Raw genomic sequence first — 16,542 nt, 5'->3', positions numbered from 1 at the left:
TTACAAACTATTTCAAAAATCAACTTATTGCAGATCGCTTGCAGTTCTTCTTTTTGAACACTGAGTGGCAATAATAGACTGTGTATCAATTTGCTCAATGTAGAAAGAAATTCTGTTCTCACAGAAAAGGATATAGGGAAACAATGCAATATTTTCAGAAGACACACTGCAGTCGGGGCAACAAGGAACATCTTAAATGATTCTACTTTAGAAAGCATAATATTCCCTATCCTCTGGATTATAACAAAGGAACCTTCAGCATCACAGCTTTAGGACAATGACTAATACAACAAGAGGAAAACCGTGGATCCAGCGATATCAGGTATTTAGTATTATTGTCTTCTTTATCAGTGATATCTATGGCCAGTTACAGTATTCAGTACTTGAAGAAATGAAGCAAGGATCTGTGATTGGGAATGTGGCAAAAGATCTTGGACTAAATGTAAAGGAATTAGCAGATAGAAAATTCCAGCTTATTTCAAAGACAAAAGTAAAGTATTTTCATGTTAATTTGGACAATGGAGACTTATTTGTATCAGAGAGAATTGATAGAGAAACCTTATGTGGAACAAAACTAAACTGCTTTATAAACATAGAAGCTGTGATTGAAAATCCTTTGAATTTTTACACAATCACCATTGAAATCCAGGATGTGAATGATAATGCACCGATATTTTCAAAGAAGCATTTTGACTTAGAAATCAGTGAAGTGACATTACCTGGCGCCCGCTTTGCTTTAGGGAATGCGCAAGATCCTGATTTAGGCACCAACTCTATAGAAAGTTATACTTTAAGTGGCAACAAAAACTTTGGCCTTGGGGAGAAAATAACAACAGATGGAATTAAATACCCAGAAATTATACTAGAAAAATCACTGGACAGAGAGAAACAAAGCTTCTATGAGTTAATATTAACAGCTTTGGATGGAGGTAACCCACAGAAATCAAGCACTGCTACAATTAGAGTTATTGTGCAAGATTTTAATGACAATTTACCAATGTTTAATCAAGATATATATCTAATAAGATTACATGAAAATGCAGCTATTGGATCTCTTGTAATTCGATTATTGGCAACTGATGAAGATGAAGGCTCTAATGCTGAAATAACTTATTCTTTTAATCATATTTCTGACAATGCAAGACAATTATTTGCTATAGATTCATTAAATGGAGACATCAAAGTATCAGGACATTTGGATTATGAAACATCAGATATCTATGAAATGACTGTGGAGGCCAAAGATGGTGGAGGTCATGTGACACATTGCAAGGTGTCGATACAAGTAATTGATGTCAATGACAATGCCCCGGATATAACTATCACATCTCTCTTAGCATCAATTCCAGAAGATTCTCCAGCAGGAACTGTTATAGCATTACTGAATGTCCATGACTTGGACTCTGGGATGAATAGTGAAGTTGTTTGTCATATCTCAGACACTTTGAGTTTTCAGCTAATTCCATCCTCCAGTAGTTATTATAAACTAGTAACTGCAGGTATCATGGACCGAGAAAGAAATCCCTCCTACAATGTGACAATACAGTGTATGGATAGCGGATCTCCTCCATTGTCTACCAACAAAACCTTTCACCTCAACATCTCAGATGTAAACGATAACGCTCCAGTTTTTGAGAAGATGAACTACATTCTGTATATTGGAGAAAATAATCAACCGGGTACATCAATATACACTGTCCATGCCTCAGACAGTGATTGTGAAGAAAATGGGAAAATTACTTACAGCATTCTAAACAGCAATGTAGAAGAAATTCCAGTGTCATCTTATATTTCCATCAACTCAATGACTGGAATTCTCTATGCCCAGAGATCATTTGACTATGAACAGCTGCGGGAATTCCAGTTCCAGGTGATGGCTAAAGACAGTGGATCTCCTCCTCTAAGCAGTAATGTCACAGTGAGGATATGTATCATTGATAAGAATGATAATGCTCCTAAGATCCTCTACCCATCACCAGACACTGAGGGATCGGCATTGTTTGAGTTTATTCCTCATTCTGCTGAGAAGGGTTACCTAGTCACCAAAGTGATTGCAGTGGACGCTGACTCTGGACACAACGCCTGGCTCTCCTATCACTTAATACAAGCTCCGGATCCAACAATATTCACCATTGGTCTATTTACTGGTGAGATCAGGATTGGAAGAGATCTTCCAGATAAAGATACCTTAAGACAAAAGATTGTGGTTCTGGTGAAGGATAATGGAGTCCCATCTTTGTCATGTACCGTTTCAGTTCATTTAGTTGTGGCTGAAAACTTTCAAGAGATTGTACCTGAGATAAAGCGACAACCCAATGTGTTACATACTTCTTCCAATGTAACATTCTATCTGGTTGTATCCATTGGTTTTATTTCAATTCTTTTTGTAGCAACAGTGTTGATTACCATAGTTTTGAAATGCAGGAAATCTAATTCTCCAACAACCTATGGAGCATATAGCAGAAATGCCTATCCTCAGTTCACCCTGGGATGTCCTTCTGAGATCAGTGATACAAGTTTACCTTTCCCATTCTCATATGATGTTTGTGTGACTATGGACTCAAAGCAGAATGAAATTGCTTATCTGAAACCAGTACAGAACGTCCCTACAGAGAATCTCATAGACACCGATGAATCTACAGCTGTGAATGATTCATCCAACAATGATCCAAATACCAGAAATTTAACACAGGTATGAAGTAGCAATCTTATATTAAACTAAATTGCTAATACTGTATGTATAAACATGTAGTGCTAATGTGGATACATAAGACCATATTAATTATGCTATTAGCACAATTTTCATTCTGTTCATGCGACTTATATTTCCCTTTATTTGCCTGCATGCATTAACCCCTTGAGTGGCACGCCCGGAAATTTTCCGGGACCAGCTCCACTGCCCATAGCGATATAGCCCGGAAGATTTCCGGGCCATGTATCACTATGGGAGCTGCAGAGCACAATGCCACAAGCTGTGACTGTGCTCTGCCTACACTGTCCCACAGAGAACAAAGCAAGGGCTTTGAAAAACCAGCAGAAGATATTGCCGATCTGCCGGCAATCTCCTGCTTCTAAGTCTCCTTCTTTGTTTATAGGTTGCCATAGAGACCATCAGCTTGTCAGAAGCAAGCCCATGGTCTCTGTGGCAGGGAGAGCTAGTGCTTGGCTGTCAGAGGATAGCTAGGTACTGGCTCTTACAGCAGAGATCAGAGAAAACCTCCGATCTCTGCTGTGTTAACCCTTTACATGCTGCAGTCTATGTGACTGCAGCATGTAAAGGGCTGTCACTGCAGCATGTAAAGGGCTGTCACCATCGAACCCCCGGAATGTGATTAGGGGGTCCTGATGGGTCCCTGTGGAAGTCTCCTAAAGGGAAAAAAAAAAAAAGGAAAAAAAATGATTCAAAAAAATTATAAAAACACTTGTCTCCCTTTACTTGGTAAAAAATATCGAAAATAAAATCACACATGTGGTATCCATGCGTCATAATGACCCAGGGAAGGAAGTTAATGCATTATTTAACCCCTTAATGACATGGCCCCTTTTTTTCTTTTTTCCCCATTTCTTTTTTTCCTCCCCCCTGTTTAAAAAAATCACAACTTGTCCCGCAAAAAACAAGCCCTTATATGGCCATGTCAATGGAAAAATGAAAAAGTTATGGCTCTTGAGACGCAACTGCAAAATTAGTTGAAATTCAATGATTAGACCATTTTAAAAAACCTGCCCTGGTGGGTCTGACAGGGTGGGTGGAAACCCGCCACTCAAGGGGTTAAAGGGATTTTCTTACCTTAGACTTTTAATGCATATGCGATGGGGGTGATTGGGAGTGTGGAAACAGACAAGCAGGCTGCTCTAGTCTCACTCTGGAACTCTCATAAAAGTGAATAGTGGTTACAGCAACATTGTAGCGTAGTGAGCTACAGATTGGATGAATGGAATAGAAAGTAAAGTATAAGTTTTTCTTGATGAGAGAAGAACACTTTGTAAAATGCTTAAAATACAGAAAACACTAGAAAGATCTAAGTGAGCTGGCATCAGGGGCAATAATAAAGCAGATTCATGTTCAATGCTGATAAATGTAAAGTAATACAGCTGGGTTGTAGTAATCATATTACTGGGTATACAATTAAATGGAATAAAACAGGAGAACTAAATTATGTAACTAGACAGTGATTTGGGTATGCTAGCTGCAAGTAAACTAAGTAGCAGAACTCAATATTAAGCAGCACTTGGGAAAAGATATATACTTTAAAGGGGTTCTGACATGAATATTTTTTTTATGCTTTAGCAGCCATTGTTCCCTGGTCTGCCTAATGGACCCAGGGAACCCATGGGTTAATGGCTGCTAAAGCATAAAAATCTTATACTTACCTGTTCTCCTGTTGTTGTTGACATCGGGGGGTCATCTCCCGACAGCATATTAGCACTTTCTGCTTAGGTTAAGCAGCCTGACTAGAGCCACCTGATTGGTGCACGCTGTGCAGTCACGTGGTGCCGAAGAGCCAATCAGGTGGCTCTAATCAGCAGCCCTGCTTAACCTAAGCAGAAAGTGCTAGTATGCCTCCCGGCAGGCAGTCTTCTTCCTCCAGCAGCCTCGCCGCTGCGGGATCGCGCGCATGCGCAGTGGAGAGGTGCCCTCTGACAGGAGTCAGGACGGGCCGCGTCTCCACTGCGCATGCGCAGCACTCCGGAGTTCAGCCGGACGGACGGGCCGCCCACAGCAAGCACTGCTTGTGACGTGTTTGCTGTGGCGGTCCGTCCGTTGACCTCGGAAGTGCCTGACGGACGGACCAGAGCAGGAAGCGGTCTTTTTGACCGCTCCTGCTCTGCTTTAAAGGCACAGAAGAAGATGCCGGCTGGAGGGGACATGCCTGGCGATCGGGCCAGGCCAGGCAAGGTGAGTACAAATTTTTTTTTTTCATGTCAGAACCCCTTTAAAGTGTAGAAAAAGAGAGAAAACAAATGCTGCACAGATGGGAATCAAGGGTCATTCCTGCTCCATGCAATGCGGGTGCCAGCTGTTTTTTATAAGCATCGCCTCTGAACTGAGCTGTTAGTCCTTTAAATTTTGGCAGTGGCATTTAAATGCCGTGAACGATGTTCAGGGATCTTTTATTGCCCCCGGGTTGCCATGCAGTTGCCATGGTAGCTGGGGGCCTGTGACGTGGTTTGATAGATTGCCTGACAGATCGTGGAATAATGTAATGATATGGCATTACATCATACTGTAGGAGCAATAAAACCATTGCAAGTTTTTGTTCCTCAAGGGGACTAAAAGAAAATGTTACAATTAGTTCAAAAATGTTGTATTATTTATTAAAAATAGTTTAAAAAAAACTTTTGCCATATTTATGATAAAAAATTCTAAATAATAAGACCCAAAAACAGAATTGGTATTGTTGTGTCCATAAAGGTCTGGTCTACCAAAGTAACTCATTATTTATCCTGCATGGTTATTATTGTCAGAAAAAAAAACCTCCAGAATTACGTGTTTTTGGTCACCCGGTCTCCAAGAAAAAATGTAATAAAAAGTTGTATGTACTCCACCATGGTACCAATAGAAACTATGGGATGTCCGGCAAAAAATGAGCCCTCACACAACTACCGTATGTCAAAAAAAAAATAAAAAGCTATGGTGGTCAGAAGATAATTATGAAAACATTTAGATATCTGGAAAAAAAAATAGTACAGCAAAAAAATACATATACATTTGGCATTGTAGTAATCTTACTGACTCATAGAAAAAAGTAATCATGTTATTTTTGTTGCACTGTGTATCCCATAGAAACAAGACCCACTCAAAGAAGGTGGAATTTAGTTTTTTTTCCATTTCACCCGACTCAGAATTCTCAAAATGTTTTTCAGTACATTATATGATACATTAAATAGTACCATTGAAAAATAGAACTTATCCCACAAAAAACAAGCCCTCAGACATCTACATCAATGGCTAAATAAAAGAGTTATGATCTCTGAAAGGGGTTGGGGGGGGGGGATAACAAAAATGGAATAAAGAGGGCCATGTCCTTAAGGGGTTAAAATGTATAAAGACATAAGTGGCAGGATGAAGGCCTGGTATGATTTATTTATTCCAAGAAGTCTAAAAGGATATATTACATAAAGGCCCATTTACATCAGCAGATAACCAGTCAGATTTGAACCCTAACAAGGAAACATGCCTGATAATCACATCAAATGGAAACAGAATTAAACTTATAAAGCTAGAGAGTGACTTGGGTTTACAAGCTACAAGTATACTAGCAGTACTCAATGTCAAGTAGCAGTTGGAAAGAAAAAACATATGTCAAGGTGTAGAAAACGAGAGATCAAAACTTGTGATCTAAGTGTAATACTCATGGTTAAAAAAATACGTCACAGGTGACATTTTTGAAACATGTATCAAGATGTGGCAATATGGAGTTCTGACAAGCAACCAGGCATGGTAATCAGTTAATGTAAATAGTTTAAGCGACTGAATGGTTATCAATTAAATTCTTGTTGAATATGTGAATACTTATTTATGAGAATATAAAATGATATGATATTGGGGTATTTAAACATGAATCTTTTGGTTGATAGTTGACTTGCGAACTTATTAAGTAGGCGATGAAAAAACATTTTTTAAACTATTAAGATAACAAAAATGTGTTAGTTTCTTGTTTGTAATTCCTTGTCACAGTGATCATATCGACACACGGTGCACGCAAAGATAGGACCTGTCCTATCCTTGGACCGGGCTTTCCATAGATTCTTATGGGAGCTGGAAAACACGCACTACGCACCTCTGGTCATGTAAACGGGCTACTTCAAATAGCTGGAATTTACCTGGTCACATACATTTTTTCCACACGTGAGGGGCCATCTTTTCGTGTGCCTATTTGTGCGTGGAAAAAACGCTCATCTGACTGAGGCCTAAGAGTTAAAGAATCTAAATCTAAGGTCTTAGCACAAAAAGGTAATAAAGGCTGATACTGCACAATGTTTGCATTCAGAAAATGACAATAAACTTAGCTAATCACAAATACCATTGAATGGCATCATTAATTTAGCAGTGATTGATATAGAATTGATCTGCAAAAATTTCTGACTTCTGTGTGTATATACTGTATATATACTTCATTGAAGTTCATAAAAGCTCACATTTGAAATTCCAATTTTTTTGTGATCAGCTTTTATGAACTTTATAAAGATCTCTATTGTACTACAAGGGAGTATCAGATGGAAACTCTTGATATCCTGTCACTCGTTTGGTTAAGCCCAATATTCATGCAAGCTATGTATAGGTAAAAGGTGTCTAGAATCTAATATTTGATTTTCCAACACAGTCTATGGAAAAGTGGAGGAAGAATTGTGTATCAAATGTTGTTTAGTATTAGGTAAAGGTTCATTCGATACCCAAAATTTTAAATAACTTAGTTGTCCAGCGATACAATATAATTTAAAATCTATTAAGGCCATATCCGCTAAGTCTTTAGGTAATTCTAATGTTTCAATTCGAATCCTATGTCTAGAGTTCCCCCATATAAAAGTTGACAATAAGAAACTTACTGTATTAAAGAATTGCTGTGGTATTATAACTTCAGTATGTTCTGTGCTGTATAGAAGTTTTGGCAGAATTCTAATTTTAATGATATTCATTGTGCTAGCTACATATAAATTAAGCAATTTCAATGTTTTAAAATGTTTTATTTAAGCCCGAGGTCAGATGGAAGATTGTTTACACGCTGCTTAGCCACATGTAAACCACGCTGCTGACCTGCAGGAACTCTGTGCATGAACAAGCTGTCTCTAGCTGTGTGGAGCAGCTCGTTCACACATCTGTGGTGTGGGCAGCATGCTTCCACGACTCCCATAGGAGCCTATGGAAAGCACATTGCACAGTGTGCATCATGGAGCTGACATGTGAGTCGGCACTTGCATGTCCTAACTTTGTTAGAAACGCAGATCCTGCACTTCTCTCACCTACAGCATAATGAGGGGGCCTAAGCCTATAGCCAGAACTCTACCACAATCCACCTGGCCCTGCCCTGTAAACCGACTTGTCCCGCACTGGACAAGAGGAGAGAGTGGAAAGGATGATACTTATCGATCCTACTTCTGTCCTCAAACACTCTGCAGTATCGCAAGCCGGCAGTCATTAGAATACAGGCTGATTTGTACTCAGCTTTTCCAGGCTAAAAATCAGTAGATAAGGTATATCCAGTGAATTGAGATTTTAACATAAAGTATGGGTTTGCTAAGCCCCTGGACAGTGCGTACTTATTATATATGTAGATGTCTGCATAAAGTCTGACATAAGAGCAATATATTCATCCATTATGCTGTATTGCATAATACTACAGAGTTACACAAATTAAGTTTTTTTCTTTTTGTTTTATCACCAAACATATATACCTACATGTTTTCTAAGTTGCATAAAGTTTTATTGCCTTTGCCTTTCTAATGCTAACAAACTCAAGAAGTATCAAAGTTATTTCTTCAACATTACATTCTGTATGTGATTATCAAACAGGATTTTAAATGGGAATGATTATAAGGTTTGAAAAAGTGAGAATATAAAATATATTCAGTTTACAGTTGCAGTGGAGATAGCAATGTTGTTGATTATAAATGTTGTTTTTCTTTTTTAATGTAAAAATTTTAGATTAAATAAATAAAATTTAATAGATTAAATTCTCAAATTCAAGTGTAAAATATGAAACAAACAGAACAAAACAAAAAAAACTTTATTGTAAACTGTCTTCCTGCATGATTATATTTTATTAAATGAAAACTACTATATATTCATCCACTATTAATGTTTCACTGTTCAAATATTATCTATTTCATACTATTATAAACTAGATATATTTTAACATCATTTAAGCATTAAAGGAAAATTGCCAATTAAAGACATGAAAAGAAACTTACAAACTAATTCAAAAATCAACTTATTGCAGATCGCTTGCAGTTCTTCTTTTTGAACACTGAGTGGCAATAATAGACTGTGTATCAATTTGTTCAATGTAGAAAGAAATTCTGTTCTCACAGAAAAGGATATAGGGAAACAATGCAATATTTCCAGAAGACACACTGCAGTCGGGGCAACAAGGAACATCTTAAATGATTTTACTTTAGAAAGCATAATATTCCCTATCCTCTGGATTATAACAAAGGAACCTTCAGCATCACAGCTTTAGGACAATGAATAATACAACAAGAGGAAAACCGTGGATCCAGCGATATCAGGTATTTAGTATTATTGTCTTCTTTATCAATGACACCTATGGCCAGTTACAGTATTCAGTACTTGAAGAAATGAAGCAAGGATCTGTGATTGGGAATGTGGCAAAAGATCTTGGACTAAATGTAAAGGAATTAGCAGATAGGAAATTCCAGCTTATTTCAAAGGCAAAAGTAAAGTATTTTCATGTTAATTTGGACAATGGAGACTTAATTGTATCGGAGAGACTTGATAGAGAAATATTATGTGGAACAAAACAAAACTGCTTTATAAACCTAGAAGCCATGATTGAAAATCCTTTGAATTTTTACACAATCACCATTGAAATCCAGGATGTGAATGATAATGCACCGATATTTTCAAAGAAGCATTTTGATTTAGAAATCAGTGAACTGACCTCTCCTGGTGCCCGCTTTGCTTTAGGAAAGGCACAAGATCCAGATTTAGGCACCAACTCAATAGAAAGTTATACTTTAAGTGGCAACAAAAACTTTGGCCTTGGGGAGAAAATAACAACAGATGGAATTAAATACCCAGAAATTATACTAGAAAAATCACTGGACAGAGAGAAGCAAAGCTTCTATGAGTTAATATTAACAGCTTTGGATGGAGGTAACCCACAGAAATCAAGCACTGCTACAGTGAAGATCATTGTCCAAGATGTTAATGACAACCTGCCTATGTTTAGTCAAGACACATATCATATAAGGTTACAGGAAAATGCGGCTATTGGATCTCTTGTAATTCAGTTAAATGCAACTGATGAAGATGAAGGCTCTAATGCTCAAATTACTTATTCCTTTAGTCACATTCCTGATGATGCACGCCAGTTATTTACTATTGATTCATTAAATGGGGATATCACAGTACTAGGAAATTTGGATTATGAAACATCAGATATCTATGAAATGACTGTAGAGGCCAAAGATGGGGGAGGTCATGTGGCACATTGCAAGGTGTCGATACAAGTAATTGATGTCAATGACAATGCCCCGGATATAACAATCACATCCCTCTTAGCATCAATTCCAGAAGATTCACCACCAGGAACTGTTATAGCATTACTGAATGTCCATGATTTGGACTATGGGATGAATAGTGAAGTTGTTTGTCATATCTCAGACACTTTGGCTTTTCAGCTAATTCCATCCTCCAGTAGTTATTATAAACTAGTAACGGCAGGTACCATGGACCGAGAAAGAAATCCTTCCTACAATGTGACAATACAGTGTATGGATAGCGGATCTCCTCCACTGTCTACCAACAAAACTTTTCACCTCAACATCTCAGATGTGAATGACAATGCTCCAGTTTTTGAGAAGATGAACTACATTCTGTATATTGGAGAAAATAATCAACCAGGTACATCAATACAGACTATCCGAGCTTCAGACAGTGATTGTGATGAAAATGGGAAAATTACCTACAGCATTCTAAACAGCAATGTAGAAGAGATTCCTGTGTCATCTTATATTTCCATCAACTCAATGACTGGAGTTCTCTATGCCCAGAGATCATTTGACTATGAACAGTTGCGGGAATTCCAGCTCCAGGTGATGGCTAAAGACAGTGGATCTCCTCCTCTAAGCAGTAATGTCACAGTGAGGATATGTATCATTGATAAGAATGATAATGCTCCTAAGATCCTCTACCCATCACCAGACACTGAGGGATCGGCATTGTTTGAGTTTATTCCTCATTCTGCTGAGAAGGGTTACCTAGTCACCAAAGTGATTGCAGTGGACGCTGACTCTGGACACAACGCCTGGCTCTCCTATCACTTACTACAAGCTCCTGATCCAACAATATTCACCATTGGTCTATTTACTGGTGAGATCAGGATTGGAAGAGATCTTCCAGATAAAGATACCTTAAGACAAAAGATTGTGGTTCTGGTGAAGGATAATGGAGTCCCATCTTTGTCATGTACTGTTTCAGTTCATTTAGTTGTGGCTGAAAACTTTCAAGAGATTGTTCCAGAGATAAAGCGACAACCCAATGTGTTACATACTTCTTCCAATGTAACATTCTATCTGGTTGTATCCATTGGTTTTATTTCAATTCTTTTTGTAGCAACAGTGTTGATTACCATAGTTTTGAAATGCAGGAAATCTAATTCTCCAACAACCTATGGAGCATACAGCAGAAATATATATCCTCAGTTCACACTGGGATGTCCTTCTGAGATCAGTGATACAAGTTTGCCTTTCCCATTCTCATATGATGTTTGTGTGACTATGGACTCAAAGCAGAATGAAATTGCTTATCTGAAACCAGTACAGAACGTCCCTACAGAGAATCTCATAGACACTGATGAATCTACAGCTGTGAATGATTCATCCAACAATGATCCAAATACCAGAAATTTAACACAGGTATGAAGTAGCAATCTTATATTAAACTAAATTGCTAATACTGTATGTATAAACATGTAGTGCTAATGTGGATACATAAGACCATATTAATTATGCTATTAGCACAATTTTCATTCTGTTCATGCGACTTATATTTCCCTTTATTTGCCTGCATGCATTAACCCCTTGAGTGGCACGCCCGGAAATTTTCCGGGACCAGCTCCACTGCCCATAGCGATATAGCCCGGAAGATTTCCGGGCCATGTATCACTATGGGAGCTGCAGAGCACAATGCCACAAGCTGTGACTGTGCTCTGCCTACACTGTCCCACAGAGAACAAAGCAAGGGCTTTGAAAAAACAGCAGAAGATATTGCCGATTTGCCGGCAATCTCCTGCTTCTAAGTCTCCTTCTTTGTTTATAGGTTGCCATAGAGACCATCAGCTTGTCAGAAGCAAGCCGATGGTCTCTGTGGCAGGGAGAGCTAGTGCTTGGCTGTCAGAGGATAGCTAGGTACTGGCTCTTACAGCAGAGATCAGAGAAAACCTCCGATCTCTGCTGTGTTAACCCTTTACATGCTGCAGTCTATGTGACTGCAGCATGTAAAGGGCTGTCACTGCAGCATGTAAAGGGCTGTCACCATCGAACCCCCGGAATGTGATTAGGGGGTCCTGATGGGTCCCTGTGGAAGTCTCCTAAAGGGAAAAAAAAAAAAAGGAAAAAAAATGATTCAAAAAAATTATAAAAACACTTGTCTCCCTTTACTTGGTAAAAAATATCGAAAATAAAATCACACATGTGGTATCCATGCGTCATAATGACCCAGGGAAGGAAGTTAATGCATTATTTAACCCCTTAATGACATGGCCCCTTTTTTTCTTTTTTCCCCATTTCTTTTTTTCCTCCCCCCTGTTTAAAAAAATCACAACTTGTCCCGCAAAAAACAAGCCCTTATATGGCCATGTCAATGGAAAAATGAAAAAGTTATGGCTCTTGAGACGCAACTGCAAAATTAGTTGAAATTCAATGATTAGACCATTTTAAAAAACCTGCCCTGGTGGGTCTGACAGGGTGGGTGGAAACCCGCCACTCAAGGGGTTAAAGGGATTTTCTTACCTTAGACTTTTAATGCATATGCGATGGGGGTGATTGGGAGTGTGGAAACAGACAAGCAGGCTGCTCTAGTCTCACTCTGGAACTCTCATAAAAGTGAATAGTGGTTACAGCAACATTGTAGCGTAGTGAGCTACAGATTGGATGAATGGAATAGAAAGTAAAGTATAAGTTTTTCTTGATGAGAGAAGAACACTTTGTAAAATGCTTAAAATACAGAAAACACTAGAAAGATCTAAGTGAGCTGGCATCAGGGGCAATAATAAAGCAGATTCATGTTCAATGCTGATAAATGTAAAGTAATACAGCTGGGTTGTAGTAATCATATTACTGGGTATACAATTAAATGGAATAAAACAGGAGAACTAAATTATGTAACTAGACAGTGATTTGGGTATGCTAGCTGCAAGTAAACTAAGTAGCAGAACTCAATATTAAGCAGCACTTGGGAAAAAATATATACTTTAAAGTGTAGAAAAAGAGAGAAAACAAATACTGCACAGATGGGAATCAAGGGTCATTCCTGCTCCATACAATGCGGGTGCCAGCTGTTTTTTATAAGCATCGCCTCTGAACTGAGCTGTTAGCCCTTTACATTTTGGCAGTGGCATTTAAATGCCGTGAACGATGTTCAGGGATCTTTTATTGCCCCCGGGTTGCCATGCAGTTGTCATGGTAGCTGGGGGCCTGTGACGTGGTTTGATAGATTGCCTGACAGATCGTGGAATAATGTAATGATATGGCATTACATCATACTGTAGGAGCAATAAAACCATTGCAAGTTTTTGTTCCTCAAGGGGACTAAAAGAAAATGTTACAATTAGTTCAAAAATGTTGTATTATTTATTAAAAATAGTTTTAAAAAAACTTTTGCCATATTTATGATAAAAAATTCTAAATAATAAGACCCCAAAACAGATTTGGTATTGTTGTGTCCATAAAAGTCTGGTCTACCAAAGTAACTCATTATTTATCCTGCATGGTTAATATTATTAGATAAAAAAACCTCCAGAATTAAGCGTTTTTGGTCACCCCGTCTCCAAGGAAAAATGTAATAAAAAGTTGTATGTACTCCACCATGGTACCAATAGAAACTATGGGATGTCCGGCAAAAAATGAGCCCTCACACAACTACCGTATGTCAAAAGAAAAATAAAAAGCTATGGTGGTCAGAAGATAATTATGAAAACATTAAGATATCTGGAAAAAAAAAAAGTAGTACAGCAAAAAAAATACATATACATTTGGTATTGTAGTAATCTTACTGACTCATAGAATAAAGTTATCGTGTTATTTTTGTTGCACTGTGTATCCTATAGAAACAAGACCCACCCAAAGAAGGTGGAATTTAGTTTTTTTTCCATTTCACCCGACTCAGAATTCTCAAAATGTTTTTCAGTACATTATATGATACATTAAATAGTACCATTGAAAAATAGAACTTATCCCACAAAAAACAAGCCCTCAGACATCTACATCAATGGCTAAATAAAAGAGTTATGATGTCTGAAAAGGGGTGGGGGGGAATAACAAAAATGGAATAAAAAGGGCCGTGTCCTTAAGGGGTTAAAATGTATAAAGACATAAGTGGCAGTATGAAGGCCTGGTATGATTTATTTATTCCAAGAAGTCTAAAAGGATATATTACATAAAGGCCCATTTACATCAGCAGATAACCAGCCAGATTTGAACCCTAACAAGGAAACATGTCTGATAATCAAATGGAAACAGAATTAAACTTATAAAGCTAGAGAGTGACTTGGGTATACAAGCTACAGGTATACTAGAAGTACTCAATGTCAAGTAGCAGCTGGAAAGAAAAAACATATGTCAAGGTGTAGAAAACGAGAGATCAAAACTTGTGATCTAAATGTAATTCTCATGGTTAAAAAAATACATCACAGGTGACACTGTTGAAACATGTATGAAGACGTGGCAATATGGAGTTCTGACAAGCAACCAGGCATGGTAATCAGTTAATGTAAATAGATTAAGCGACTGAATGATTATCAATTAAATTCTTGTTCAGGCCTTAGTCAGACGGGCGTTTTTTCGCGCGATTTGCAGATCGCATGACGGATGCGCATCCGCAAATCGCGTGACCGGTGCGCGCAAGTCACCCGCAAATCTGCTCCTAGCCGCGTTTCATTAGAAACGGGCCGGAGCTGTCCAGCGCATTGCATTCAATGGAGACGGCAATAGAGCCGCCTCCATTGAAAGCAATGCGCTGCGGGTGAGCCCGGGATGAATTGTCAGTAAGGGCTTAAATATATAAGCCCTTCCCTGCAATTCATCCTAAAATGTGGTAAAATAAAAAAAAATTGTATACTCACCTTCTCTCGGCAGCCGGAGCTCCGTGCGGCCGTCCTGCAGTGGGTGTGAAGGGGGTGTGAGTCAGACCTGCCCCCTGATTGGCTCAGCGCTGAGCCAATCAGAGGCATGCCTCACTCACACCCATTCATGAATTCATGAATGGATGTGAGTCAGACCTGCCCCTGATTGGCTCAGCGCTGAGAGGCAGCAGTCACTCACCCATTCATGAATTCATGAATGGGTGTGAGTGAAACCGGCCTCTGATTGGTCAGGGCTGTGACCAATCAGAGGCAGATCATTCAGCAGGCGGGGATTTTAAAGCCCCGTCGGCTGAATAGTGCCGAGAAGCAGTTCAGGAGAACTGACAGCGGCCGCGGCTGGACTCTGGCTGCAGCGGAAAGGTGAGTATACAATTTTTTTTTATTTTAACACATTTTAGGATGAATTGCAGGGAAGGGCTTATATATTTAACCCCTTCCCGACAATTCACCCCGCGCACGCTGGCAGCCCATTGCTTTCAATGGAGCGTCTGTATTGCCAGCTCCATTGAATTCAATGGGCAAACATCGTTCTTCTCTGCCACAGCTGTTACAGCTGTGGCAGAGAAGAATGATTTGTCTTCTATATGTTCTCAATGGGGTCGGCGCTGCTGCCGCCGGCCCCATTGAGCGCATATACAGAAGAGAACAGGAATCGCAGATCGCAGATAGGTGCGATCTGCGATTTTTTGTTCTATAATTTATCGGACGAGCGCTCATGTGTCCGATACCATTGCAAAGCAATGGTTTTATAAAATCGCCGGACGCATGCGCAAATCGCGGCTAAAAACGCCCATCTGACTAAGGCCTGAATATGTGAATACTTATTTATGAGAATATAAAATCATTGGTTGCTATGATATTGGGGTATTTAAACATGAATCTTTTGGTTGATAGTTGACTTTCGAACCTATTAAGCAGATGATGAAAAAACATTTTTTAAACTAAAAAGGTCTTAGCACAAAAGGGTAATAAGGGCTGATACTGCACAATGTTTGCATTCAGAAAAGGGCAATAAACGTAGCTAATCACAAATACCATTGAATGTTATCATTAATTTAGCAGTGATTGATAGAGAATTGATTTGCAAAAATTCCTTACTGCTGTGTGTATATACTGTGTGTATATATATATATATATATATATATATATTTATATATGTATATATTTATATATATGTACACACTTCATTGAAGTTCATATAATCTCACATTTGACATTCCATGTTTTTTTATAATCAGCTTTTATGAAATTTAAAAAGATGAGTAAGATCTCTATTAGTGATGAGCGAGTATACTCGCTAAGACACTTTACTCGAGCGAGTAATGCCTTAGCCGAGTATCCCCCTGCTCGTCTCTAAAGATTCGGGGGCCGGCGGGGGGCGGGGAGCGGTGGGGGAGAGCGGGGAGATCTCTCTCTCCCTCTCTCCCCCCCGCTCCCTGATGCAACTCATCTGTCACCCACGCGGCCCCCAAATATTTAGAGTCGAACGGGGAGATAC

At 38.8% G+C, this 16,542-nt stretch overlaps 2 protein-coding genes across 2 annotated transcripts; both read left to right on the top strand.

The window, feature by feature from the left end:
• Positions 1-277: 277 nt before the first annotated feature.
• LOC136609938 (protocadherin gamma-B1-like) lies at positions 278-2,698 on the top strand. Its single transcript, XM_066589217.1, has one exon. It carries the CDS (start codon positions 278-280, stop codon positions 2,696-2,698), a length of 2,421 nt encoding a protein of 806 aa, XP_066445314.1.
• A 6,485-nt stretch (positions 2,699-9,183) lies between these two features.
• LOC136609937 (protocadherin gamma-B1-like) lies at positions 9,184-11,604 on the top strand. Its single transcript, XM_066589216.1, has one exon. It carries the CDS (start codon positions 9,184-9,186, stop codon positions 11,602-11,604), a length of 2,421 nt encoding a protein of 806 aa, XP_066445313.1.
• The last annotated feature ends 4,938 nt before the right edge of the window (positions 11,605-16,542 follow it).

The sequence above is a fragment of the Eleutherodactylus coqui genome, chromosome 2 (genome assembly GCF_035609145.1).
Source record: "Eleutherodactylus coqui strain aEleCoq1 chromosome 2, aEleCoq1.hap1, whole genome shotgun sequence".
NCBI classification, from domain to species: Eukaryota; Metazoa; Chordata; class Amphibia; order Anura; family Eleutherodactylidae; genus Eleutherodactylus; species Eleutherodactylus coqui.
Note: the sequence above shows the minus strand (reverse complement) of the source record. Positions and strands in the feature narration are given on the sequence as shown.

Coding starts and splice junctions, on each gene's coding strand:
- LOC136609937 (XM_066589216.1), top strand. CDS start 9,184: ATGAATAATACAACAAGAGGAAAACCGTGGATCCAGCGATATCAGGTA.
- LOC136609938 (XM_066589217.1), top strand. CDS start 278: ATGACTAATACAACAAGAGGAAAACCGTGGATCCAGCGATATCAGGTA.